This window comes from Thalassophryne amazonica, chromosome 20 (genome assembly GCF_902500255.1).
Source record: "Thalassophryne amazonica chromosome 20, fThaAma1.1, whole genome shotgun sequence".
NCBI lineage: Eukaryota > Metazoa > Chordata > Actinopteri > Batrachoidiformes > Batrachoididae > Thalassophryne > Thalassophryne amazonica.
In genome coordinates, this window is record NC_047122.1 from 35243427 (window position 1) to 35270889 (window position 27463).

At 44.3% G+C, this 27463-nt stretch overlaps 1 protein-coding gene across 4 annotated transcripts in view; it reads right to left on the reverse strand.

Moving 5' to 3' along the window:
- The window catches only part of LOC117501699 (RNA-binding motif, single-stranded-interacting protein 3), a 467438-nt gene that overhangs the window by 311091 nt on the left and 128884 nt on the right, over positions 1 to 27463 (reverse strand). For all 4 annotated transcript variants that reach the window (XM_034160656.1, XM_034160655.1, XM_034160658.1 and 1 more), the window contains exon 3: positions 17310 to 17368. In XM_034160656.1, the coding sequence (XP_034016547.1) occupies positions 17310 to 17368 (59 nt within the window). The remainder of the gene's footprint in view (positions 1 to 17309; positions 17369 to 27463) is intronic.

Sequence of the window (27463 nt, forward strand, 5' to 3'; positions counted from 1 at the left end):
ATGACATCCACAATCAACTGTAGCCGAACCAAGTCCTCCTTCGTCACACTCCAGAGCCAGATTTCTTCTGTCCTCCTCTACTTGTCCTGCACTGCTAGCGGCCGAGTCGTGATATGTTTTGTGGTTGTACTCTACTGAGCCATGAGGTGGTGTAAGTGTGAATATGCGTCTTTGTGCATCTGTGTTTGATGAACAGACGCCTGCGTGTGAGCGCCAGTTTCCATGCTGGGAACATGAGTAAACATCTATCATTTGGTTGATGGACCTGACCAAACTGTGGGACATCTGTAAAGGATATTTTCTTTTTAAATGTAGCGTATAAAAATGTTAGCCTCGGGCTGCAGACTCGTGACCACATCAACGCCGTCAGAACTATAACGTCACACAGAAATGACAAGTCACGTCCTATTTACTACCAGAGCTACATCTTCATCCGAGTGACAGACTGCTGCATGAACAATACCACAGATCAGATATAGTTGCACTCCATTTGACACATGCATGGAGCCACAAATGTGCATGGCTTAAGTTGCAAATATGCAGTCATACAGACAGCAAGAGGCACTACAGCTGCTTTAAGTGCTCAACATAAAGATCCCTCATTACTGGTCCAGTGTCACCGTCCTGGAGAAAGTAGCCATTTGTTGTAAAATAACTCTAACAGAGAGCTATTTTATATTGGACACTGGAGAGGAGATAGCGGTACAGGCAATTAACTTATCAACTCTGCAACATGGATTTATAGCCAAGGCACTCGTGTCGGCCTAAAGCAGCAAGACTATTGGCCGCATTTTATTTCTTGTCATCTTCTCTTGCAGGTGGAGGAGCGTCCTTGTCAGGGAGCTGCAGAGGGCTGGGTGCCAGGGCTTAGGGCCAAAGGAGTGGAGGGGCCACCAGCAGCTCATTGAGCTGGAGACAAACTGAATGCAAAAATTAATCCCTCATCCAATATCACTGCAAGTGTTACTGATGACTTCTGTAGAACAGTCAGAATTGATCCATATAAGCACAAGTGGCTTCAGGGTGGGATTGATAAGGTTGTAGCCCCGCCCCTGCCTCCAACCCCCGCCCTCTGCTCCAATACGAATTTCAGAAACCCTACAAGACATTTGGCACTTCAACATGTTTTGAGCCTCATTTTTTCACACTGTCTGATTCATCCGGTCCAAGCACCTCCTGTTTCCGTAGCACCCATGAGATATTGTTGACGTACTGCCCAGGGGGTCAGATGAGCGAGTTCAGGCCACCCACATAACGCAGTGTGCATTTTTCTCGACGTGATTAAAAACTGACTGTCCAGGAACCAGAATCTGGCAAAGATGAGAAGAACAAACAAACAAACAAAAAACAGGAGGATGACAGTCCAAAACAGAGAAAGAGAGAAGGAGAATATCACCACCTAAATGCAGGATTGCACAGTAACAGATTACTCCAGACATTATGCACACACTGACAGAAACTGATACAAACTCATCTGACTGATACAAACTCATCTCATCTGCACACATGATGATGCACGCCCCCCCATGCTTAATGAGTGTTGTTAGAAGGAAAGGTGATGTAACACAGTGGTAAACATACCACTGTCCCAGCTTTTTGAAACGGGTTGCAGGCATCCATTTCAAAATGAGCAAATATTTGCACAAAAACAATAAAGTTTATCAGTTTGAACATTAAATATCTTGTGTTTGTGGTGTATTCAGTTGAATACAGGTTGAAGAGGATTTGCAAATCATTGTATTCTGTTTTTATTTACATTTCACACAACGTCCCAACTTCAACTTCATTGGAATTGAGGTTGTAATATATAGATGATTTACTACCCCCTGCTGGAATGGCGTGTGAGCCCGGGATGTGATTAGCAATGTCCACTGTTCAGTGTTGTTAGCTAATATTCATAGTTTCTCCAAAAATATTAGTCCTATCAATGTTGCATTTTGGTGGCATTCATCTTTGACTGAATATACATAAGCATACCAAACAGCAAAAGTCAGCCCTCCCCAGTTTGTCCGTGATCGAAGTTGCATGCATGAAAATTCAGTAAGGTATATCTGATATATTATATTCCAATTCTAAGGTGAAACTATGCTAGTATACTAAGGTATATTTGAATATCTAAAAAGGAAGAGTAAAATAGAAGAGTAGAAAAGAGTAGAGTTGAGCCACTTAGGTGCCTGGTCTTGAGAACCAGGGATGGTTCATGCACACACAGACAACTTTTTGTCTTTTCTGCATTCTGGTGCAAGCAAGTGCTTGTTTTTACACATCCACAAACAGAGATAGTGGTGGAAGACATCAAACACACAACATTTCTCACTCATGGTAACACAACATGACACTTAACTGACTGAACCAATTGAACTACAATAAATCAATAACACTAACAACACGGTTAAACTAATATGACCCACAATAACATTTAAAATCCCAAAACCCTGAACTCCCATGGCTCATTGCAGCACAACATCCAATTTTCACTGGTGTTAGCCAATATCGCTAATTTCTCCAAAAATATTAGTCCTATCAAGTTTCCATTTTCGCAGCGTTCATCCTTGACCCAAACATCTTTGTCAAATTTGCGGATGACACAACAATGATGAGACGGCCTACAGAGAGGAGGTCCTGAACCTCACTACTTGGTCCTCCCTAAATAACCTGGCATTTAACTCCTCAAAGACAAAGGAGTTGGTGGTAGATTTTAGGCGGAAGAGGGAGAACCCCCCCCCCCCCCCCCTCATTCAGGGAGACACCGTAGAGAGGATCAGTGACTTCAAGTTCCTGGGAACATACATTTCTCAGGACCTTACATGGGCACAACATCAATGCCCTTGTGAAAAAGGCACAGCAGCGTCTGTACTTTTTAAGGTCACTGAGGAAGGTCGACCTGTCCCAGGAACTGCTGCTGTCCTTCTATAGGTGTTTTGTAAAGAGCGTCCTCACCAACAACATCTTGGTGTGGTACAGGAGCTGCTCTCAGGCTGACAAGAAGGCTCTGGAGAGAGTCAGGAAGTCAGTACAGAACATCATAGGAGCGCAGCTGTCCTCTCTGTCAGACATCTATAACACCAGATGTCTGCGTAGGGCCAGAAGCATCAGCTTCGATGGTTCACCCCGGGCACAGCCTGTTCTCACTGCTGCCCTCAGGAAAGAGGTACCGGTCCATCAAGGCCCGCACATCCAGACTCACCAACATGTTCTACCCAAGTGCAATACAGGCATTGAATGCACATTAGCCTACAGTCTGCACTATTCATTGCATTTATTTTTTTATAAAGGTGAATGCAATGAATAGCACAGACTTCTATTTATATACACCTACTGGCTCCCTTGTAAATACATGTATATATTCTTATTTGTCTTTTTATATTTACTTTTACACCTTTGCACTACGGGAGTTATCTTTTAATTTCATTATACCTTGTGTATAATGACAATAAAAAGCATTCTATTCTATTCTATTCTAAAATACATTAGCATACCAAACGTCAAATGTCTCTCCCCAGTTTCTACGTAATCGAAGCCATACACATGCACGCATACACGCAGAGGCCACACAGCTATTATAATACAGATAGTTGAGCATTACATGGTGCCTTCTAGAGTTTTAGCTCTAAATATAAGTATTTGTTAGAAAAGTCACTATCCTCATTGCGGTGTTACACTGTTGTACACCACAAAAATGCTCAGTTGGGCTACAGTTGGGCTTACCCTCAAATTCAACTGAGATACAAAATATTTCACATAGTCTTCCAAATGCCTCACAGGTCACAGTTCTGAAAAGCCCTTCAAAAATAAACAGGTTTTTTGGCATTTAGAGAATACTTCATTGATTTTAAATGATCCAAACAGGCAGAATCTTTTTTTGTTGGGTGGGGGGGTTGCATTTCTAAATTATTCAGACGTGGTTCCGATTTGTATTGAACTTCAATTCCCCGACCGATCCATCAGTGTGGTAGCTTAACGGCAAAACCCTGGTGTGTTTGATGCAACGCGTAAAGAACAGTCAAGAAAATGCTGAGACCTGAGAGGTGCTAATTACTTTTCAAGAGGGTAAAATTAGAAAGGAGGCAAAAAATGCCAGTGACCACACAGAAAGCTGGTACACACAATTCAAATTACACAAACACACAGACTAAGATAAAAAAAACAACACACACACTGTAAATAAAGATGGACCATGTTAAGTTGAGCCAAATTATCTATACTGCCCCCTGATGGCGCACTAACACTGTCTTATTCAAAGTTAAAAGCACGTCTAATAATTTCATCCTGAATATGTCATACTGTACACACTTCAATATACTGCAGAAACATTTTGTTAAATAAAGTTATCTAAAATTCAAAGGGGCGGAGACTGGACCCATTTAAACAAATCATGATAGGTCAGGGACAACTATGACTGACAGCTACACAGTAAATTTTGCAGAGTAAAATATACTCTGCCAGGATAACTTTTGGTCCCAGTCTAAATAGAGTTAAGTACACTCAGTGCTAAATCAATTCTATCACAGGGTAAAATCAACTCGATCATGCTGTGAATTATTGAACTTATTGGAGTTGAAAAATGTGATTTGTCAAGACTGTAGAGCTGATTTTAATTTATAATACTGTGTATTTAACTCTATTTGAACTGGGACCAAATGTTATCCTGGCAGAGTATATTTTACTCTGCAAAATGTGCTGTGTGTACCCAAGGATTACATTGTTGCCTTAGGTCATCGGTTAGCATCCAAGTCTTACAATCATACAGTAAGACTGGAAGCACCAGGTCTCAAAAGACCTGGACGTTCGTTCTCCTGCATAGGTATCCACTAAGCACCTCTGTCCAGGGAAATCATGACTCCATAAGCTCTTCCCAGGCATCTCTTGACCTCAGATGCCGAGGACTCAGAGACATAAATGTCACTGACCAGCTAAATTAATTTCTCCAAGTTCAACACTTTCACCACACAAAATTATATCTCTGATGGCAATGTCCAGCAAGTCATTGAGAGCTTGGATCTTAGGGCCCTGTCCCATTGGCGTTTAGGAGGATTTGCGCATGAGATGAGGAGACAAAAGCTGAGCGTCCGCAACAAAGGTGGGCGGAAATGACAAATGTCCCGGGGTGGATCAGCGAATACATGAGGAAGAAAAGCGGATATAACAGGGAACAGAAGCAAAGGCGACCGTGGAGGCACCCCCATGAGGGGCACAGCGGCCGTGATGCACTCGCTTCATCCGTGCCCACTCTGTCTGCATGCGCGACGTACCATTTGCGACCGTGATGTGGCCGTGCTGGGCACGCCTCATATCTGTTTTGCACGCTGTCCCAGTCCGCCGCCAAGCCGCGCCAACCCGTCGGTTGTGGATATCAGCGGATGACGGGATATGCGGCGCGTTGGTTGTGTATGTCCTGCATATGTCTTCAGTATGTGTTCAGGCAGTGATGCGGATCTCATCCGCAGCAGGATTTTTGAGCCGCTCAAAAATCCTGGCTGCGGACATGGGTGCCTCTGCGGATGATCACGGACGTGTTCGGATGGCGGCCGACTCATACAGGAATGTTACACGGTTATTGCGGTTGTTTGGCGGATGTGGGCCACTTTTTTGCGCATTCCATCTGCAAGTCCTCCTAAACGCCAGTGGGACAGGGCCCTTAGTCTTGATCCAGGATGAATGCAAACTCAGAAATTCCAAAATACACACACCATATATGTTAACATAATTTCAAAGCAATGCAAAAAAGTACTACCTCAAATAGCTTCTCATGATGCCCAAATGTAAAAGCACTTTTTCTTTTACTTTTTCTTAAACACTATCCAGGTGCCGTCTTATTTTTAAAGCCCTGGTCCACCAAATAATGAACAGTGAATAATGAGCCACACAGCATGTTTTTTGTTTTTTTTTTGGTAGGAGAGGAGGTATTCAACAATCGTGGGAGAATAATGGCTCTGAGAGGCTCTTAGAGGCAGATTATTCGGTTAACGAGGCTCATATCTGAGTGTGGGGCTAATTTTAAGAAGTTCAAAATTTAGCAACAACGGCGTGGGGCAGTTTGTGTACAAGGTACTACGAGGACAAACGAGAATTTCAGAGGTATGTTTGTGGTGAGGACGAAGCTGTTAAAAGCCCATTATCCAAGCACCTGGCAGCTATGAGGGCTGGACAGGCTATTTTTGCCAGGCTCAGCCCTCTTGCACACTACAATTCCATCTGCTTTGTGAGCCGGATGCTGTATATAAAATAATTATTTTGTAGCGGCTTAATCATTTTCTGTCCGAGCTTGGCAGTTGAAAATGCCTCTAATTGCTTCTGAAATTACAGAAGACTGTTTCATCTGGACCCTTTTTTCCCCTCTTTCTCGTGCACTGAGGTGGAGAACGTATTTGGAACAGCTTAAAAGGTAATAATTTGTAATGTTTTTATTGTAACAGCTTGGTAAAACAGTAGCATGTTCATTCCTTCTACATAAGCAGCTTTAAAATTGTTTATGACAGATTCAACATCTTGTTAATGGATCAGATGAGCTCTGCTGTGTGTGCGCACTGACGCAATGACTAGCGCTCAAGACAAGTATTTACGCAAAACGGCAGCTCGCAAGAGTGATTTTACAGTCAATAATGGATGAACACAAAGCTAAAAGTTGGATCACGGTGTCAAAATGACTGTGTGTTTAAAGCTGCGGAAGTAATGAAGCCAGCGAAAAGGAGCGCAGAGTAGACTGTCCAGGAACACAGAACGCCAGCATGCAAAAGAGTGATTTTGCAGACATTAATGGATGAACACAAAGTTAAAAGAAGAAATAAAGCCAGCGAAAGGAAGTGCAGAAGTGACTGTCAAGGAACCCGTGGTTCGGTTCTAGCTGCCTCTGGTGCATTTAATGACTCTGGAACACAGGTGATCAGCAGCCTGGTGAACAGCAGCCTGGCGCACAGCGCACATCGGCCGGACTGTGCAGGAGCAATTTTTTTTAGACTGCGTTTAAAAAAAATGTGACAACATCTTGAATGGATGCTGTGAATTGAAAACCCAGAATTTGAAAGGACCAAGTGTGGGAGGGCTGGAGGTTTGGACCAAACCCATGCTTAAATGTGGACCAACGTCTTGTTACATCACGCTACATGGATCATATGCAGCGACACGAGCCATTCGAGGCTGGACAGGTCTCAAATGGCAGGTCTGTTGTGGCTCACTAGAGGCTGATTCCTGGCACATGTGAGGTACAGAGAGGCACATAGAGGCGCCTTAGTAGTGGATACATGATAGCTTAAAATAATCGCTGACACACCCATGCGTGGCTCATTATTCATGTCTTATTATTCGGTGGGACTGAGGCTCCAATACCGACTCTTCACTCCAACAATACAACAGATTGATAGCTTTTGTATTCACGGCGTCTGCTTTTCTGCCTTCCATCATATTGTCCCTATTGGAGTGGCTGTTTGTAATAAGCAATGTAATCACATCAGGTAGTCAGGCTGAAAGCACTACCGCCACGAGAGGACAGGCTAAATATTTGAACAAAGCCAGATCAATGAAAATCAAATGCCCTCGGAACATGGAGAAAATCTCCCGGTGGAGACAAACATTAAATTCTTGACAACGACGAAGTGTTCCGTGGCTCAGAACAGCAACACAACCCCATTTCTTTTGTCTTGCATCTGCTAGTCATTCATGAGGAACGAACGGCTGCCTCCAGGTAGCCTTCCTCTTCATTGCAGTTATGATTTATGCCTTCCTTAACTAATCAAGGGTATGATCATTAGTCAGGGGATATGCAAGGGCCAGGGCCTTGGCAGGACAGTGGAAGGCTGCATCTCTCATTGTGGTTCCCCTGCCGTCCACGAGTTAGGTCTCAGAAAAGAGATGACTGGAGGCACGCCCCCTCACCTTCCACCAGTGCCCTCTGCAGTATTTGTCAATAAATAAGACAGGGAAGGGGGGGCGGGAGGTGGGACTCTGGGAAATATTACAACGCAACCCAGAAAGAAGAAAGACACAAAAATCTGTAGCCAAGTTCAGCACGGGTCAAAGATTCAAAACTGATGTGCCATAGATCACGCAGTTGGATTGTGACCAAGAGGACAGTGATCCTGTGGACCTCGCAATCATCCCAGCGCCATGCAGAACTGCACAGGAAGCCCAAAGTTCAGAGCTCAAGGAATGCAGTGCTGATGGCCTGGGTGCTTCTACTTATGACAGACTTGTGCAATCAGACGCCTACTTCTTGGAGAGCCATCGTGGAACTTACCGGAATGGAGCCTGGGTGGAGGGGGGGGAGAAAAGTGACTCGTGTGTTTGTTTAAGAGTGTTACCCAATGAGGTTTTGCACACAGAATCTGTTCAAATCAATGTGATTATCCCTCAACTATTGCTAATTAGACTCATTAATACACAACGCGAGCAGGAAATGGCGCATTCTTCCTCAGGCACCCACTCGGCCCATCTCGCCTCTTTCTGGAATGGCTCTAAGGGAAACAACGGGGGTTTGGAAAAGGTCCGCTGTTGGCCACACTTCAGTCGAGATTCTCATCTGCATATAATTCACTTTCAAAGGGCAGAGGGGACGGCAAAGAGAATCCTTAATTGCGCCGGCACCGTGTACAACATAGACAAATGTTTATATCTCGGCCCTCTAATGAGAAACCAATAACGGATGCAAAAGGCACTCTGAGTCCCCACCACCACCACCCACTCCCACCCCCGCCCAAGGTGCAAAAGCATGGATATGCATGCACGTGACAAAGAAAAGCAGGCTTTTGCAAAGAGCATCACCTCATTCATCAATAGCCTTTCTACTCAGAGTCATACAATATTCCACAGGCATTGATGCAGCAATAAATCATGTTTTTCAGAAAGCAGCATAGCCTGTATTCCTCCATTAGGCTGAATCTGTCATTCGAGCAAAGAATGCTTGAGATTGTAATGGTCAAGCACTGTGTCATGCAGAATACAAAAATCAATTCATTATTCATAAGACCAGGGGTTTAGCATCTATACACTTTAACTACAGTATGCCAAATACTCAAATGGCATTATCTTGGAAATTCATTAGCACTACACTTTTCATTTGGATATTTAATCAAACACAGTATAACATGCTTTAATCCATGCAGTCTTGTGTTTGCATACTTCAAACACCTATTTAATTTGTTTGGACTTGACAAGAAGTTAGCCACGTTTTGCATTCAGTCACCCAAATAATAGACTAAATGCTACAGTAATTCTTCCAAGATGCCAGATTATGTAATGTCCTTGTGAGTTTTTAGCGTCCTCATATAAATGGAGAGCAGGCTACAGGGCAAAAAAAAAAAAAAAAAGAGCAACAACAAACTGCCGAACATCGAGCCACGAGAGACTATCTTCTCATCTCATCTATCTCCCACAATTCAGTGCGGTGGTGGGCCGTTGCAGCAGAGCACCAGTCAGACCTGTGAATCTTGGAGTAGGCTTATCTCCCAGCGGTGGAGGAGGAAACCGAGGTCCTTTAAAGGTCTGAGGTCATTTCCTCTGCCTCCGAGCTCTGGCAGGAAAAATAAAATGCCTTAATTCGGTCAACCCTGCTTTATTTCAAATGCTGCCGCCGCCTTTTAAGGGGCTCCTTGTGGGCACCGAAAGCAAATGAGTAGTTTTGGGTTCTTGCAATTTATTCCTTTTCTCTGTGCCTCTGCCATCCTCAATCCCGCCATTCCCTATGTGCAAATCCCAAATCTGTGCTCTGTATCTTTTTCCATAAGCGCAAATATATATATATATATATATATATATATATATATATATATATATATATATATATATATATATATATCACATATAAGAGTGCGAAAGGGAGAAAAAACAAAGACAGGAAGGAGATGGGAAATGGCTGAATGCCTCCTCTTTACCCACAGAGCTCGACAGCCATGAAGCCCTTTCACAAATTCCTGCTCCTCGTTTTCTCTGAGCCGGGCTACATCCAGCGCTGAGTGTGGTAAAAAGTCTGCGTTCTCTGAAGAATGTGTCAGAGAGTCAGAGAGCAAGGCACGGAGCAATGGAGTGAGTCAGAGCCGAGGAGATAGACGGGCCGACGGTGGCGGAGAGCAGAAGCGCCGTGGTGCTCAGAAGAGGGCTGATAGATCTGTGGCGCGGCCCGGCTTTGCTGCAGGAGCGAAACGCACCTCGGGCAGATGGATGAGGTGTGCGTGTGGGGGTGCGCTGCGTTCAAGTGCGTGGGAGAAGTGCATCACATGGTTTCTGGTGTGTAGTTTTTGTGATGCCGTACTTCAATCAGCAGACTTGCCTCCGAAGAACAGATGCACGGACGTATGCTAGCGAGCAGAAATGGTGTGTATTTGTGCACGTATGTGGGTGCTGCGCTTTTGTTGGCTTGCTGTTTGTGTGCGCACTTCAAGACATATTTTCCCTAACACCTGACCTGCAAGTGCAGAAAGTGCCATCAGTGCACTCCTGCTTTTTTTTCCCCACATTACACAGGCTCCACTCCCACACACTGACACTTCCATCTTACATATCGTCTCTCATCTGTCTCACCACCTTCTCTCGCTCTGTTTCTCTCACCCTGTTTCATTTCACTTCTTAAGGAGAAGTTCAGTTTTCAACAACTTGACATTAAAACAGTGTTAGCACTAAAGCCTCTGAGGGGAGTACACACCTTTGACGACTGCTTCTTCAGTCAGATATCGTTTTTTGAAACATTAATTTTGGATGTAAAATCAGGAGAATGAACAGGGAGTTAAAATTCTACTGCATGTCCCAAATACCTAAGAAACACTGTGAATAACCTACTTTTTTAACCATCAACACATTATGTCAGGGGAAGCATGTGCTGGTACCAATGGTCACCTACCACATTACAGAGTGCGGTCAACACACTGATGGTGACAAACACCTGATGAAACACAGTATTATCGCTGTGATTAGCAGGGCAAGTACATGACTAATGGACACAGTGCCAACAGAACCCTCAGGATTTGCATAAGTAACTAAAAAATTCTTTACATTCAGCTTTTGGGGTTCTGATTGACACAGTTGAGGAATAGTGAACCTCCTACTTTTGGGCCATGCTGGCATATTTTAAAAGGTACAATGAAACATACCCTGCACACGCTACACACCGCCATATAAATGTACATGTAAATATGCATGTGCTTGTGGTTCATCATGAAGTTATTCATAATTGATCACAAATATTTTGTTGATCAATATATTCTTCACATCATCCATCTAGGATTCATGATTGTTGAGATATACAAAAAAAGATGGTTTTTGGACCATGTTTCCTTGACTTTGACCTCTGACCAAACTAGTCCAAAATTTTATCACCATTAGCTATCTAACCAAATAACATATCCACCAAGTATGAGCTATCTTGGCTTCTTGGTTGTTGAGCTATACAAAAAAAAGGTGGTTTTGGACCATGTTTCCCTTGGTTTTTAATGCAACTTTGACCAAACTACTCCAAACTCTAATCACCTCTAGATGTCTATCCAAATAATAGTCCATTTCTGAGTCATTTTGTTCAACGATACACAGACACACACTCCACTGAATGCACTATCCTGCTATCATTGATTTACATCAATTTTCAAAGTCCGAACCCTCATACACATTGTGAAACCTGGGTAGTGGATCAAGTAGGGGACTGTCTGTTGGGGTGAAGTACTGTGGGATCTTGTGTGCCTTCTTGGCCACTACAGCAGCCATGAAGACCAACAGGAACCCTGAACACAAGACAGCAAATGAGGTTCTGATGAAAGAAGACATCCTCAATGGTTGTCACCCAAGAACTGTGAAGGCAGATGAAGCAGCAGCAAGTACTTGATCCTGATAGTCTGGGATTTCAAAGCCATTGGACCACGCTAAGAATCTGTCAAGAACTGTGTGTTCGTCAGCGTGCAACAAGATTCCCACATTAACAAACTCGCCCACAGCTGTGTCGAGATCAACCCAAGATGTAGACTTCCTTCACATCACCATCCCGTCTGGTAATCAATCAAGAGACAGTCTATTTCACCATTATGACAGGATGCACAGAGTCACAACAACAAAAAAAATGTAGACACACAGGTCTATTGAGATGCTTGAGAGTCTTTATGCGAATGCTTTTCAAACAGAAGGCTCTCAGTTCAAGACCACCAGTGCCCATTCTCCATGTAATGTGGACCCACTGTAGCAATCTCACACAAAGACCTAAAAGCTGAAAGAATGTACTTACTTTTACTAGCGTTTCTAAACTATGGCATAGCAGGTCTGTATGGGAGGGTCACGCAACAAACAAAAACCTTTCAAATTATTACTCCTGGCTGATGTTCTCCATTTCTTTGTTCTCAGATGCTATCCCAGAGCCGCCTGATCCTTGACCTCCTCTTACCCTCGTTTTTCACGTTGTTTTGGCCCTCCGCTCACTGAGCTGAAGTAAACACAAATACGAGGTCTGTTAGAAAAGCAACAGACCTTTTTATTTTTTGCAAAAACTATATGGATTTGAATCATGTGTGATTGCATCAGCCAAGCTTGAACCTTCGTGCGCATGCGTGAGTTTTTCACGCCTGTCGGTTGCGTCATCCCCATAAGATCTTCACCGAAAGCCATCTGAATTTTCCAAATGGTTTCCACTTGGCTGTCTCTCACACTTTCTGAAAAAAATTTTGATGAAGCAAAGCGGCAGTCGATCAGCCAATTCCTGACAATGAAAATCCGATGAGGGGGCTGGACCACTCCTCCACAAGGCGTGCTCACAGGCGAATGACGCAAACCGACAGGCGTGAAAAAACTCACGCATGCGCACGAAGGTTCAAGCTTGGCTGATGCAATCACACATGATTCAAATCCATATAGTTTTTGCAAAAAATAAAAAGGTCCGTTACTTTTCTAACAGACCTCGTAACACAAGAAGGAGGAGAGGAGGAGGAGATGCAGCGACGGAGGAGCGGCATGCCCGCCGTGTGATAGCGGCACTGCGATGATAAGCAGCCACGCTGACATTTAAACAAGTGTCAGGGTCAGAGGGTCAGGCAACTGGAAACAATGCCCACATTGACTTAGCTTTGTTAACGGGGAGGACTCACACAAGCTCAGTGTGTTTATAGGCCGATACCTTACAGCGATGTTTTGGAGTTGCAGCTGCAAGAATGATGTTTCTGTGCCGCTTCTCTTCTCCTCGGCTCGTCTGTCCAAGCCCAAAGAACAGCTGTTTTCTTTTAAAGGTTACAAAGCCTTTTCCCTCATGCGTTTTCATCCTCCGTCTGCATGACCGTCCTCTCCACTTGTGAAATATGCCTGCTTGGATTTGTTTCTTGGCATCACAGCCATGCTGCATTCCATGTGGGTGACTTATGGGAAACATGGGCTCCCACACAATGTACCGTTAAGCTGAGCAGATTTTTTTCTTCTTCTTTCTTGTTTTTGTGCTTTTCACAGCTCGGGTCAGCACAACAGCTGATCATACAGCCACTGATCCAGTTTAGTCTGATTCTTCTTCACAGCCGTCTGCCTCACTCTCCCCACCACCCCCACCCCTCGCCATCTCATTGCTTGCTTTGCTGTTTCTCTTCTCTCTTACCCCACGCTTTTCTTAATAACATGCATCCTCTCTCTTTATAACCTGCAGGAATCACCAAAGAAGTGATTGTCAAGATACAGTGCATCCAAAAGTATTCACAGCACTTCACTTTTTTCACATTTTGTTATGTTACAGTCTTATTCCAAAATGGAGTAATTCATTTTTACCTTAAACCTCCACTCACAATACCCCATAATGACAACATGATTTTTTTTTTGCCAATTTATTAAAAAAAAAAGAAATCACATGTACATAAGTATTCACACCCTTTGCTCAATGCTTTGTTGGTGCACCTTTGGCAGCAATTACAGCCTCAAGTCTTCTTGAATTTGATGCCACAAGCTTGGTGCACCTACTGTATCTTTGGGCAGTTTTGCCCATTTCTCTTTGCAGCACCTCTCAAGCTCCATCAGGTTGGATGGGAAGCATCGGTGCACAGCCATTTTCAGATCTCTCCAGAGATGTTCAATCAAATTCAGGTCTGGGCACTGCTTGGGCCACTCAAGGACATTCACAGAGTTGTCCTTAGGCCACTCCTTTGACATCTTGGCTGTGTGCTTAGGGTCATTGTCCAGCTGAAACATGAACCATCACCCCAGTCTGAGGTCAAGAGTGCTCTGGAGCAGGTTTCATCCAGGATGTCTCTGTACATTGCTGCATTCATCTTTCCCTCAATCCTGACTAGTCTTCCAGTTCCTGCTGCTGAAAAACATCCCCACAGCATGATGCTACCACCACCATGCTTCACTGTAGGGATGGTGCCTGGTTTCTTCCAAACATAACGCCTTGCACTGCCAAAGAGTTCAATCTTTGTCTCACCAGAGCAAAGAATTTGGCAAACTCCAGGTGGGCTGTCATGTGCCTTTTACTAAGGAGTGGCTTCCGTTTCCGCTTCTCCCCCAACTGCTCAGTTTAGACAGGCGGCCAGCTCTAGGAAGAGTTCTGGTGGATCCGAACTTCTTCCATTTGCAGATGATGGCAGCCACAGTGACTTCATCCTTGGTTTGTGCTCTGACATGTTCTGTCAACTGTGGGACCTTATATGTAGACAGGTGTGTGTCTTTCCAAATCATGTCCAATCAACTGAATTTACCCCAGGTGGACTCCAATAAAGCTGTAGAAACTTTCAAGGATGATCAGTGGAAACAGGATGTGCCAAAGCTCAATTTTGGCCTTGATGGCAATGGCTGTGAACACATGTACATGTGATTACTTCGTTTTTTTTTTTGTTTGTTTGTTTTTTTTTATAAATTTGCAAAAATCTAAAAAAGCAAACAAACAAACAAAAAACTTTTCAAATTTCATTATGGGGTAGTGTGTGTGGAATTTTGAGGGAAAAAATTAATTTCATCCATTTTGGTATAAGGCTGGAACATAAAATATGGAAAAAGTGAAGCGCTGTGAATACTTTCCGGATGCACTGTAATCAGCCTTTATTTCTATCGTCTAAAAGGTTCTTTTCCTGGACACTTTGACCCAGAACATGCCTGGCAGGATAAACCCAGGCACAGAAAAAGGGTTAAGGACACTGTTTCACCTTGAAAGGCTATACTTCAGAGTACGGGAAACTACAAAAAGCAATTAAAACTATTGATGGAACTTCAATAGCTCTTAAACAGTTCTGCCAGACACCTGAGGGCAAGCAGCACACTAATTTTTTTCTTCATCCTCATATCCTCATCTCTATATCGCTCTGTTTTCTCACTCACCTGCTCGCTTTCACACTTTCTTATTCAACACTAAGCTGGTTCTTGATCATTACCAACTGACTGTACTAAGCGTGTGAAATGTATTTACAGCGAGACAAGGCAGATGGCTGATGGGAATACAGAACACAGACCCAGAAAGACCAGACGACTATAACTGCAATGAAAGGGTTTTTTGTTTTTTTTTTGCAAACTGGCATACATTCAGTTCAGAGCTTCGAAGTGTGACGTCACATAGCCATGACAATGTTCGAGCTGAACTGACATATGTTTATATTGCGAATGCATCAACATGGAGAGCCATCCTCCAACACCAAATGGGGCTTGAAGTGCTCATGAACACTGCAAACCAATGCAACACAGCAAAACCATGTCAATAATTTAATAGTTGTCTTTACTGCAAATGTATTTGATCAAAAGGTATATTTTCTTTCCTTGAAATGAGAATTTAGTAGCAGAATGTCTGTAAAAACATTTCAGCTGGAATCACTAAGTGGCATTATGTGCAATACAAGTGAAACAGCATTCTGCGAGTTATAACAATGCAGTGCTTAAATGTTCCATGCTTGCAAGTTTTTGTAGATCGTGCATCAATCTTGCATGTGTCATCTGAAAAATGAGGTAGACAGTGAATATCCTTTCAAAATGTGAAAGATTACAAATAATACAAACTCATTATTTTTGCAGTTCTGCAATACAAGCTGTACATTATAGCGATCACCAGTGTGGTTGGTTGTGCTGGTGTTTGCCTGTGCAGAGATGTTTTTCACTAGATTTTCTTAGATTAAAACAATCATAACTTGCACAGCTGTAAGTTATTGCCACAGCAACACAGAATCGTGCATATACAATAGAACCAGATAAATAAAGTAGTTCAACATTAAACTGATAAACAAACCAGTTGAGCCAGTTTCAACACTGCAGAGGATTGTGCCACCAAAAAGTCAGACATGACGCTGGGGTTACACCTTTACACCTGTATTGTTGCTCCTTAAAAAGTAAAGTGTTCCAACACATGTCCCAAGCGGATAAGTGCCCGCTGCACCATTAGTCATCATATTAGGTCATTGTTTCATGCTCAGGTCTCACAATTGCACAATAATGCCAGAAGCGCCAAACATCTGAAGACTTGGACCATCATTCTCCTGCAGAGATACCAGCAGCACCGTACTCTATACACCCCTGTCCAGTGACTTCATGACAAACTGAGCTCTTTCCAGTTGATTTTTGTCCTCATCAGCTTACATCATGGAGACAGGAATGTCATTGTAAAGATAAAGGAAACACTTAACGCTCTCCCTGCAAATGGAGTCCAAGAAGTTGCTGAAAGCCTGGATCTTAGTCTTGACACAGGCCAAACTAACAAGCCAAAGACATTAATTTTCTAGAGAGCTTTCACCAAGACATCAACTGATTCTACAAAGATTACAGAATCAACTCTATTACATATCAATGGAGTCCATAAATGTTCCCAGCACCCAGTTCACACAAACACTGTCCAACTTAGGAACCAGAACACATCCAGGATGGACAAAAAATTTCACTAGGAAGACCTCAGACACTCTGCCTGAGCACAGTACCAGTGTATCACCCAACCAAGATGTTCCCCAGACACGGGCAATCTCGGCTTCAGTGAGTCAAATTCCTACCACATATTTGTTCATCCACCCACTAAACCAGCTGATTCTAAGGAGTTCAACTCTTCAAGCACGTAGATGAACTAATCAGTGAAATCACCTGTTTTAGTAAAAACAATACATGGTCAGACTTTTACTCACTGAAGCTGGGGTTTTCCACCTCTTGTGGTCCCAAAACAACAAATCAAAATGGCAGGGGTTGAGATGGAGAAGTTTGAGTGCTTATCTTCTAAAACATGGCAACACCATAATGAACAAGTTGCTTACCTAATGCTGCTGTGCAAACCCAGCTACTACTTGTCAAATCTCTGATTTATGGAGCAAGGCTTGCTCTGCTGGTGTCTAAGTGCTAGAAATGCTTTCACTGTGACAAGACACAGTTGTACAGAGTGACAGATGAAGCTCAAAGAAGACAGGACGTACCTTTGCACTGGTTTGTGTTCTTATCCAGAATGGCCTTGGTTGATACTATTTTTCCATACCTGCAAAAAAAAAAAAAAAGAGAGAAGAGGACTCTTAACTTCGATTTGGAATGACTTGGAGAACCTTTGACCAGCAGTGCAGCTCACATAGACTGCAGTCCCGTGGTTTCCGTAGATGTCCCATTTTCCAAACCCATTGCCATTTAGTTGCAACCAGCAATTTGCAAAGTAGCACAAATGTCAAAAGCCATTGGGAAGAGAAATCACTTGAGGTTAATAACATTATGTGTACGGCTGACTTCTAATGAACATGCAGCCCTCTGACATTTCAAAGAGTCACTGAACATTTTCAAAAGGTCTAAAAGCACACAAACACACTGCTTCATCAGCCCACAGTCCAACATATTCAAAACTTTGATAGCATTTATAGTGTTGCCTGAAACAGAAAACAACACGTTGACCAGCAGGAAATAAGATTAGAATCTATTTTACTGCAAAAATGATATGCAAAAAAAAAAAAAAAAAAAAAAAAAAAAGAGTTCAATACTGATAACCTCATCTTTTGGCGATTAATTTGCCTGGGAAACAGTGAACACATTATGAATGTCTGCTTGCATTTCAGCAACATCTTAAAAATAAAAGAGAATGTGACCACAGAATTTGTAGAATATTCATAAGATGCACAAACCGCGTGAGATGCAAGCTAATGCAGCTGGCTTTTGAAACCCCGGTGCAAAATCCTAATTTGCCAGGGGCTTAAGATGGCAGAAAATCCACTACGCTAGTAAATTAACATATCAGCAGTGTGGCTCCCTGCAAAACGTGAAGGTATTACGTCTCTGTGTTCTCCGGCTCTATGTGCGCGGCGGGTTGTTTCTAGAGCTGGATGACTGAGCCAACTGACGGACTGACAGTGACTTATTCTATGTGCTTGTCTCAGCTAAAAAAACAGCACCATGCTGCGCTATATTTACAGTACGTTTGTCTACGCCAAAGTGGATGTGTGTGGATCGACATTTCTGAAGGCGCGCGAGTGTGCTACACTTGTGTATGCAATGTGTGGAAATCCTTAAGCTAGAACAATTTCAGCACGAGTGATCTGGGGGGCAGCACGCACGCACATGCATTCTGTAGGGAAGAAGCAGTGGTGCATCCCGGCCCATATTTCACCAGCGGGGGATAATTGTGCCATTTCTCAACGAGTGGCGGAGACTCTATTTACTGCATGCTGTGGTGGGGTGGGTGGTGGATATGAACTGATGAGCTCTGAGAGGAAAAGTACCAGCTTGCGCTCACCAATTCAGATGTTGCGCGCACGCTGGCACGCTCACAGAAACACAAACATCAGAAACTGTCTCTCTTCACAGGAAAAACAGTCCGTTTTAGCTATAGGAATCCATAATCTGGAACAGAAGAGAGCTAATGTGCCATGTTTGATCACACTGAGACACACACGTGCAAAGTACACAAAAAAGACCAGAAAACGGTGAGCGTTTATTTAATTAGCATGCATGCAGGGCTGCATTAGCAAGCAGTATTTGTGTTTGTCAAAACACAAATTGAAGAATGATACACAAATATGCTCATTTTATTGAAAGCCGTTAACTTGGGGCACTACCCAAATAAAGATTTTCTTAACACGGTTTGCTTCCACAATATCACGTATACAGTGTATCCGGAAAGTATTCACAGCTCTTCATGTTTTCCATATTTTGTTATGTTTAGGGATGGGTATTGAAAATGCTATAGCCATGCTAACACGTTAGCATCGGTCCTGTTTTTAAGTTATAAAATACATCTATCAACTGTCTGAGAAGACCATAACAGGTCGGTTTAACATAAAAAGGTAAATATTACTTACAGACATATGCTCTGTAGGGTTTTAGTGGGGAAAAATTAAGATAAAGCAAAATAAAACAAAGTACCAACAAAGTAGTGGTTCGGATCATTGCTTCACTGCTTCACTGCTTCAAGCTTCAAAGAAGAGCCATGCTAGTGAAGCAGATAACAGAATATTTACAGAGGAGTCGTTCAAATGATGAAACAAGCACCAAATTTGGTGCAAATACTCCTTAGACTATTAATAAACTGTGTTTGACTGTGCTGAATGCTTGGTCTCCAAACTAAAGGTCAAATAAGGTCAACGTCCATTGGATTCTATGACATGTGACATATGTTATCCTGTAACATGATAACTCAGCATGACATATGGTGCAAACTATTCCATTTATTAATCCTACTAGCACAACCATTAACTTGCAACACTTTTTACCAAAATTGGAGCAACTTTAACTTTTGACCCTGTACAAACTGAAACTGACCTTTGTTACCATTCTTGCAGTTTTTATCCCATAACTCCATAACAATCAGTCACAGATAGTCCAAACTATACCTTTTTGGAATCTTTGTGATCAGACAAATAATGTGGTATAATTTTCAATGTCATTGGAGCATTTGTAAATTTTGACCCCTGTGTAATTCTTCAATTGACCCCTACCTGGCTATTGAAAATTTAGGTGGCTAACATGCTTTTACAAAAGAGTAGTGTCTAAGGAGTATGTGTGCCAATTTTGGTGTTTGTTTCCAGAAATGAACGATTGTTAGAGTTATCTGCTCCACGAGGTTGCAGAAACGGTTGATTACAGACCCTGCAGGGGTTCTGTAATCAACGTAGAGACATGATCATTTTCCTGACACCCCCTCAAAACAACGGCCGCTCTGATGGACCGATGGTGGATCGAATCATTTCTTAACGATACCCAAAAAGAACCGGTTCTCGCTACCCAACTCTAGTTATGTTACAGTCTTAATCCAAAATGGAGTAAATTATTGTTTTCCCTCAACATTCTACTCCCAACACCCCATAATGACAACATGAAAAAAGTATTTTTGGAAATTTATGAAAGTTTATTAAAATAAAAAATAAGAAATCACATGTACATAAGTGACGTCACGTCTTCCGAAGAGGAAGCAGAGACTGGGGACTGGGGACTGGGGATTCAGAGGCGGACTCATCTCATTCAGAGGCGGACTCATCATCATCATCTTTGCTAAGGGCTATCCGTGTCCGTCAGGGCTGCCCTTTATCACCGGTTCTATTCATTATCTTTATGGACAGAATTTCTAGGCGCAGCCAGGGTGTAGAGGGGGTCTGGTTTGGGAACCACAGAATCTCATCTCTGCTGTTTGCGGATGATGTGGTTCTGTTGGCTTCATCAAATCAGGTCCATCAGCATGCACTGGGGCGGTTTGCAGCCGAGTGTGAAGCATCCGGGATGAAAATCAGCACCTCCAAATCAGAGGCCATGGTTCTCGACCGGAAAAAAGGTGCCTTGCCCTCTTCAGATCAGTGGAGTGTCCTTGTCTCAAGTGGAGGAGTTTAAGTATCTTGGGGTCTTGTTCACGAGCGAGGGATGGATGGAGCGTGTGATCGGCAGATGGATCGGTGCAGCATCTGCAGTGATGCAGTCACTGTATCGGACTGTCGTGGTGAAGAGAGAGCTGAGTAGGGGGACAAAGCTCTCGATTTACCGATCGATCTACGTTCCGACCCTCACCTATGGTCATGAGATTTGGCTCATGACCGAAAGAACGAGATTGTTAGCACAAGTGACCGAGATGAGTTTCCTCCGCAGGGTGGCTGGGCGCTCCCTTAGAGACAGGGTGAGGAGCTCATCACTCGGGAGGGGCTGGGGGTCGAGCCGCTGCTCCTCCACGTCGAAAAGAGTCAGTATTTTTGTCTTAGGACTTCAGGACACTAGTTCATATATATATATATATATATATATATATATATATAACTATATATATATATAGTAGTGTTCAGAATAATAGTAGTGCTATGTGACTAAAAAGATTAATCCAGGTTTTGAGTATATTTCTTATTGTTACATGGGAAACAAGGTACCAGTAGATTCAGTAGATTCTCACAAATCCAACAAGACCAAGCATTCATGATATGCACACTCTTAAGGCTATGAAATTGGGCTATTAGTAACAAAAAGTAGAAAAGGGGGTGTTCACAATAATAGTAGCATCTGCTGTTGACGCTACAAACTCAAAGCTATTATGTTCAAACTGCTTTTTTAGCAATCCTGTGAATCACTGAACTAGCATTTAGTTGTATAATTATGGAAGGAGTACTTCGAGGATCTCCTCAATCCCATCGTCACGTCTTCCGAAGAGGAAGCAGAGACTGGGGACTCAGAGGCAGACTCATCCATTACCCAGGCCGAAGTCACCGAGGTGGTTAGAAAGCTCCTCAGTGGCAAGGCTCCTGGGGTGGATGAAATCCGTCCTGAGTACCTTAAGTCTCTGGATGTTGTGGGGCTGTCTTGGCTGACATGCCTCTGCAACATCGCGTGGCGATCAGGGACAGTGCCTCTGGACTGGCAGACCGGGGTGGTGGTCCCTCTGTTTAAGAAGGGGGACCGGAGGGTGTGTTCCAACTATAGGGGAATCACACTCCTCAGCCTCCCCGGTAAGGTCTATTCCAGAGTACTGGAGAGGAGAATTCGACCGATAGTCAAACCTCAGATTCAGGAGGAGCAGTGTGGTTTTTGTCCTGGTCGCGGCACACTGGACCAGCTCTACACGCTCCATCGGGTGCTCGAGGGTTCATGGGAGTTTGCCCAACCAATCCACATGTGTTTTGTGGATCTGGAGAAAGCATTCGACCGTGTCCCTCAGGGCACCCTGTGGGGAGTGCTCCGGGAGTACAGGGTCCGGGGTCCTTTGTTAAGGGCTATCCGGTCCCTGTACAACCGCAGCAGGAGCTTGGTTTGCATTGCCGGTAGTAAGTCAAACCTGTTTCCAGTGCACGTTGGCCTCCACCAGGGCTGCCCTTTGTCACCGGTTCTGTTCATTATTTTTATGGACAGAATTTCTAGGCACAGCCAGGGTGTAGAGGGGGTCTGGTTTGGGAACCACAGAATCTCGTCTCTGCTGTTTGCGGATGATGTGGTTCTGTTGGCTTCGTCAAATCAGGACCTTCAGCGTGCACTGGGGCGGTTTGCAGCCGAGTGTGAAGCATCCGGGATGAAAATCAGCACCTCCAAATCCGAGGCCATGGTTCTCGAACGGAAAAAGGTGCTTTGCCCTCTTCAGGTCGGTGGAGTGTCCTTGCCTCAAGTGGAGGAGTTTAAGTATCTCGGAGTCTTGTTCACGAGTGAGGGACGGATGGAGCGTGAGATCGATAGATGGATCGGTGCAGCATCTGCAGTGATACGGTGGCTGTATCGGACCATTGTGGTGAAGAGAGAGCTGAGTAGGGGGGCAAAGCTCTTGATTTACCGATCGATCTACGTTCCGATCCTCACCTATGGTCATGAGATTTGGCTCATGATCGAAAGAACGAGATCACGAGTACAAGCGGCCGAGATGAGTTTCCTCCGCAGGGTGGCTGGGCGCTCCCTTAGAGATAGGGTGAGGAGCTCGGTCACTCGGGAGGAGCTCGGAGTCGAGCCGCTGCTCCTCCACGTCAAAAGGAGTCAGTTGAGGTGGCTCGGGCATCTTTTCCGGATGCCCACTGGACGCCTTGCTGGAGAGGTGTTCCGAGCACGTCCCACTGGGAGGAGGCCCGGGGAAGACCCAGGACACGCTGGAGGGACTACATCTCTCGGCTGGCTTGGGAACGCCTTGGGGTTCCCCCGGAGGAGCTGGGGGAGGTGTGTGTGGATCGGGAGGTCTGGGCTGCTTTGCTTGAGCTGCTGCCCCCACAACCCGACTCCGGATAAAGCGGAAGAAAATGGATGGATGGATGGATGGATGGATGGATGGATGGATGGATGGATAGTTGCATAACTACAGTTTTTCATGATTTCTTCACATCTGTGAGGCATTAATTTTGTTGGTTTTGCTCGTTTACAAGTGTGCTTGGGGTCATTGTCTTGTTGAAACATCCATTTCAAGGGCATGTCCTCTTCAGCATAAGGCAACATGACCTCTTCAAGTATTTTGACATATCCAAACTGATCCATGATACCAGGTATGCAGTATATAGGCCCAACACCATTGTAGGAGAAACATGCTCATATCACGATGCTTGTACCACCATGCTTCACTGTCTTCACTGTGAACTGTGGCTTGAATTCAGAGTTTGGGGGTCGTCTCACAAACTGTCTGCGGCCCTTGCACCCAAAAAGAACAATTTTACTCCCATCAGTCCACAAAATATTCCTCCATTTCTCTTTAGGCCAGTTGATGTGTTCTTTGGCAAATTGTAACCTCTTCTGCACATGTCTTTTATTTAACAGAGGGACTTTGCGGAGGATTCTTGCAAATAAATTAGCTTCACACAGGCATCTTCTAACTGTCACAGCACTTACAGGTAACTCCAGACTGTCTTTGATCATCCTGGAGCTGATCAATGGGTGAGCCTTTGCCATTCTGGTTATTCTTCTATCCATTTTGATGGTTGTTTTCCATATTCTTCCATGCGTCTCTGGTTTTTTTTTTTGTCCATTTTAAAGTATTGGCGATCATTGTAGATGAACAGCCTATAATTTTTTGCACCTGCGTATAAGTTTTCCCCTCTCCAATCAACTTTTTAATCAAACTACGCTGTTCTTCTGAACAATGTCTTGAATGTCTCATTTTCCTCATGCTTTCAAAGAGAAAAGCCTGTTCAACAGGTGCTGGCTTCATCCTTAAATAGGTGGACACCTGATTCACACCTGTTTGTTCCACAGAACTGACGAGCTCACTGACTGAATGTCACAATGCCACACTACTATTATTGTGAACACCCCCTTTTTTTACTTTTTTTTTTACTAATAGCCCAATTTCATAGCCTTAAGAGTGTGCATATCATGAATGCTTGGTCTTGTTGGATTTGTGAGAATCTACTGAATCTACTGGTACCTTGTTTCCCATGTAACAATATGAACTATACTCAAAAACCTGGATTAATCTTTTCAGTCACATAGCACTACTATTATTCTGAACACTACTGTATATATATACACAGTAGATTAAAATGTCATATTATAAAGAGTGATGCTGGGATGTTTTTCAAAGCGACCTGTTAGCAGTTTTGCAAATGTCTACTTTAATGATGGGGGGAAAACAGGTTATTTTCTTATTGAAATACCACATTAACCCACTCTCTACTAGATATCGCCACCACACTGTTGCAAGCGCTTTCAAACAATGAACAACTTTGGAAACAAATGCTTCATAATTTTAGCCTCTCTTTTTAATTTTTAAAGGTATTATAAAAGGTTAAATGATTTCTAATTCTACATTTCTGAAGCACTTGTTTCACTCTGAAATCACCCCAATAGAGCGCTTCGCTCTCAGACTGCAGGCTTACTTGTAGTTCCTAGGGTTTGTAAGAGTAGAATGGGAGGCAGAGCCTTCAGCTTTCAGGCTCCTCTCCTGTGGAACCAGCTCCCAATTCAGATCAGGGAGACAGACACCCTCTCTACTTTTAAGATTAGGCTTAAAACTTTCCTTTTTGCTAAAGCTTATAGTTAGGGCTGGATCAGGTGACCCTGAACCATCCCTTAGTTATGCTGCTATAGACGTAGACTGCTGGGGGGTTCCCATGATGCACTGTTTCTTTCTCTTTTTGCTCTGTATGCACCACTCTGCATTTAATCATTAGTGCTCGATCTCTGCTCCCCTCCACAGCATGTCTTTTTCCTGGTTCTTCTAGGCGCAGCCAGGGTGTAGAGGGGGTCTGGTTTGGGAACCACAGAATCTCATCTCTGCTGTTTGCGGATGATGTGGTTCTGTTGGCTTCATCAAATCAGGTCCATCAGCATGCACTGGGGCGGTTTGCAGCCGAGTGTGAAGCATCCGGGATGAAAATCAGCACCTCCAAATCAGAGGCCATGGTTCTCGACCGGAAAAAAGGTGCCTTGCCCTCTTCAGATCAGTGGAGTGTCCTTGTCTCAAGTGGAGGAGTTTAAGTATCTTGGGGTCTTGTTCACGAGCGAGGGATGGATGGAGCGTGTGATCGGCAGATGGATCGGTGCAGCATCTGCAGTGATGCAGTCACTGTATCGGACTGTCGTGGTGAAGAGAGAGCTGAGTAGGGGGACAAAGCTCTCGATTTACCGATCGATCTACGTTCCGACCCTCACCTATGGTCATGAGATTTGGCTCATGACCGAAAGAACGAGATTGTTAGCACAAGTGACTGAGATGAGTTTCCTCCGCAGGGTGGCTGGGCGCTCCCTTAGAGACAGGGTGAGGAGCTCATCACTCGGGAGGAGCTCGGGGTCGAGCCGCTGCTCCTCCACGTCGAAAAGAGTCAGTATTTTTGTCTTAGGACTTCAGGACACTAGTTCATATATATATATATATATATATATATATATATATATATATATATATATATATATATATATATATATATAGTAGTGTTCAGAATAATAGTAGTGCTATGTGACTAAAAAGATTAATCCAGGTTTTGAGTATATTTCTTATTGTTACATGGGAAACAAGGTACCAGTAGATTCAGTAGATTCTCACAAATCCAACAAGACCAAGCATTCATGATATGCACACTCTTAAGGCTATGAAATTGGGCTATTAGTAACAAAAAGTAGAAAAGGGGGTGTTCACAATAATAGTAGCATCTGCTGTTGACGCTACAAACTCAAAGCTATTATGTTCAAACTGCTTTTTTAGCAATCCTGTGAATCACTGAACTAGTATTTAGTTGTATAATTATGGAAGGAGTACTTCGAGGATCTCCTCAATCCCATCGTCACGTCTTCCGAAGAGGAAGCAGAGACTGGGGACTCAGAGGCAGACTCATCCATTACCCAGGCCGAAGTCACCGAGGTGGTTAGAAAGCTCCTCAGTGGCAAGGCTCCTGGGGTGGATGAAATCCGTCCTGAGTACCTTAAGTCTCTGGATGTTGTGGGGCTGTCTTGGCTGACATGCCTCTGCAACATCGCGTGGCGATCAGGGACAGTGCCTCTGGATTGGCAGACCGGGGTGGTGGTCCCTCTGTTTAAGAAGGGGGACCGGAGGGTGTGTTCCAACTATAGGGGGATCACACTCCTCAGCCTCCCCGGTAAGGTCTATTCCAGAGTACTGGAGAGGAGAATTCGACCGATGGTGAACCTCAGATTCAGGAGGAGCAGTGTGGTTTTTGTCCTGGTCGCGGCACACTGGACCAGCTCTACACGCTCCATCGGGTGCTCGAGGGTTCATGGGAGTTTGCCCAACCAATCCACATGTGTTTTGTGGATCTGGAGAAAGCATTCGACCGTGTCCCTCAGGGCACCCTGTGGGGAGTGCTCCGGGAGTACAGGGTCCGGGGTCCTTTGTTAAGGGCTATCCGGTCCCTGTACAACCGCAGCAGGAGCTTGGTTTGCATTGCCGGTAGTAAGTCAAACCTGTTTCCAGTGCACGTTGGCCTCCACCAGGGCTGCCCTTTGTCACCGGTTCTGTTCATTATTTTTATGGACAGAATTTCTAGGCACAGCCAGGGTGTAGAGGGGGTCTGGTTTGGGAACCACAGAATCTCGTCTCTGCTGTTTGCAGACGATGTGGTTCTGTTGGCTTCGTCAAATCAGGACCTTCAGCGTGCACTGGGGCGGTTTGCAGCCGAGTGTGAAGCATCCGGGATGAAAATCAGCACCTCCAAATCCGAGGCCATGGTTCTCGAACGGAAAAAGGTGCTTTGCCCTCTTCAGGTCGGTGGAGTGTCCTTGCCTCAAGTGGAGGAGTTTAAGTATCTCGGAGTCTTGTTCACGAGTGAGGGACGGATGGAGCGTGAGATCGATAGATGGATCGGTGCAGCATCTGCAGTGATGCGGTGGCTGTATCGGACCATTGTGGTGAAGAGAGAGCTGAGTAGGGGGGCAAAGCTCTTGATTTACCGATCGATCTACGTTCCGATCCTCACCTATGGTCATGAGATTTGGCTCATGATCGAAAGAACGAGATCGCGAGTACAAGCGGCCGAGATGAGTTTCCTCCGCAGGGTGGCTGGGCGCTCCCTTAGAGATAGGGTGAGGAGCTCGGTCACTCGGGAGGAGCTCGGAGTCGAGCCGCTGCTCCTCCACGTCAAAAGGAGTCAGCTGAGGTGGCTCGGGCATCTTTTCCGGATGCCCCCTGGACGCCTTGCTGGAGAGGTGTTCCGAGCACGTCCCACTGGGAGGAGGCCCGGGGAAGACCCGGGACATGCTGGAGGGA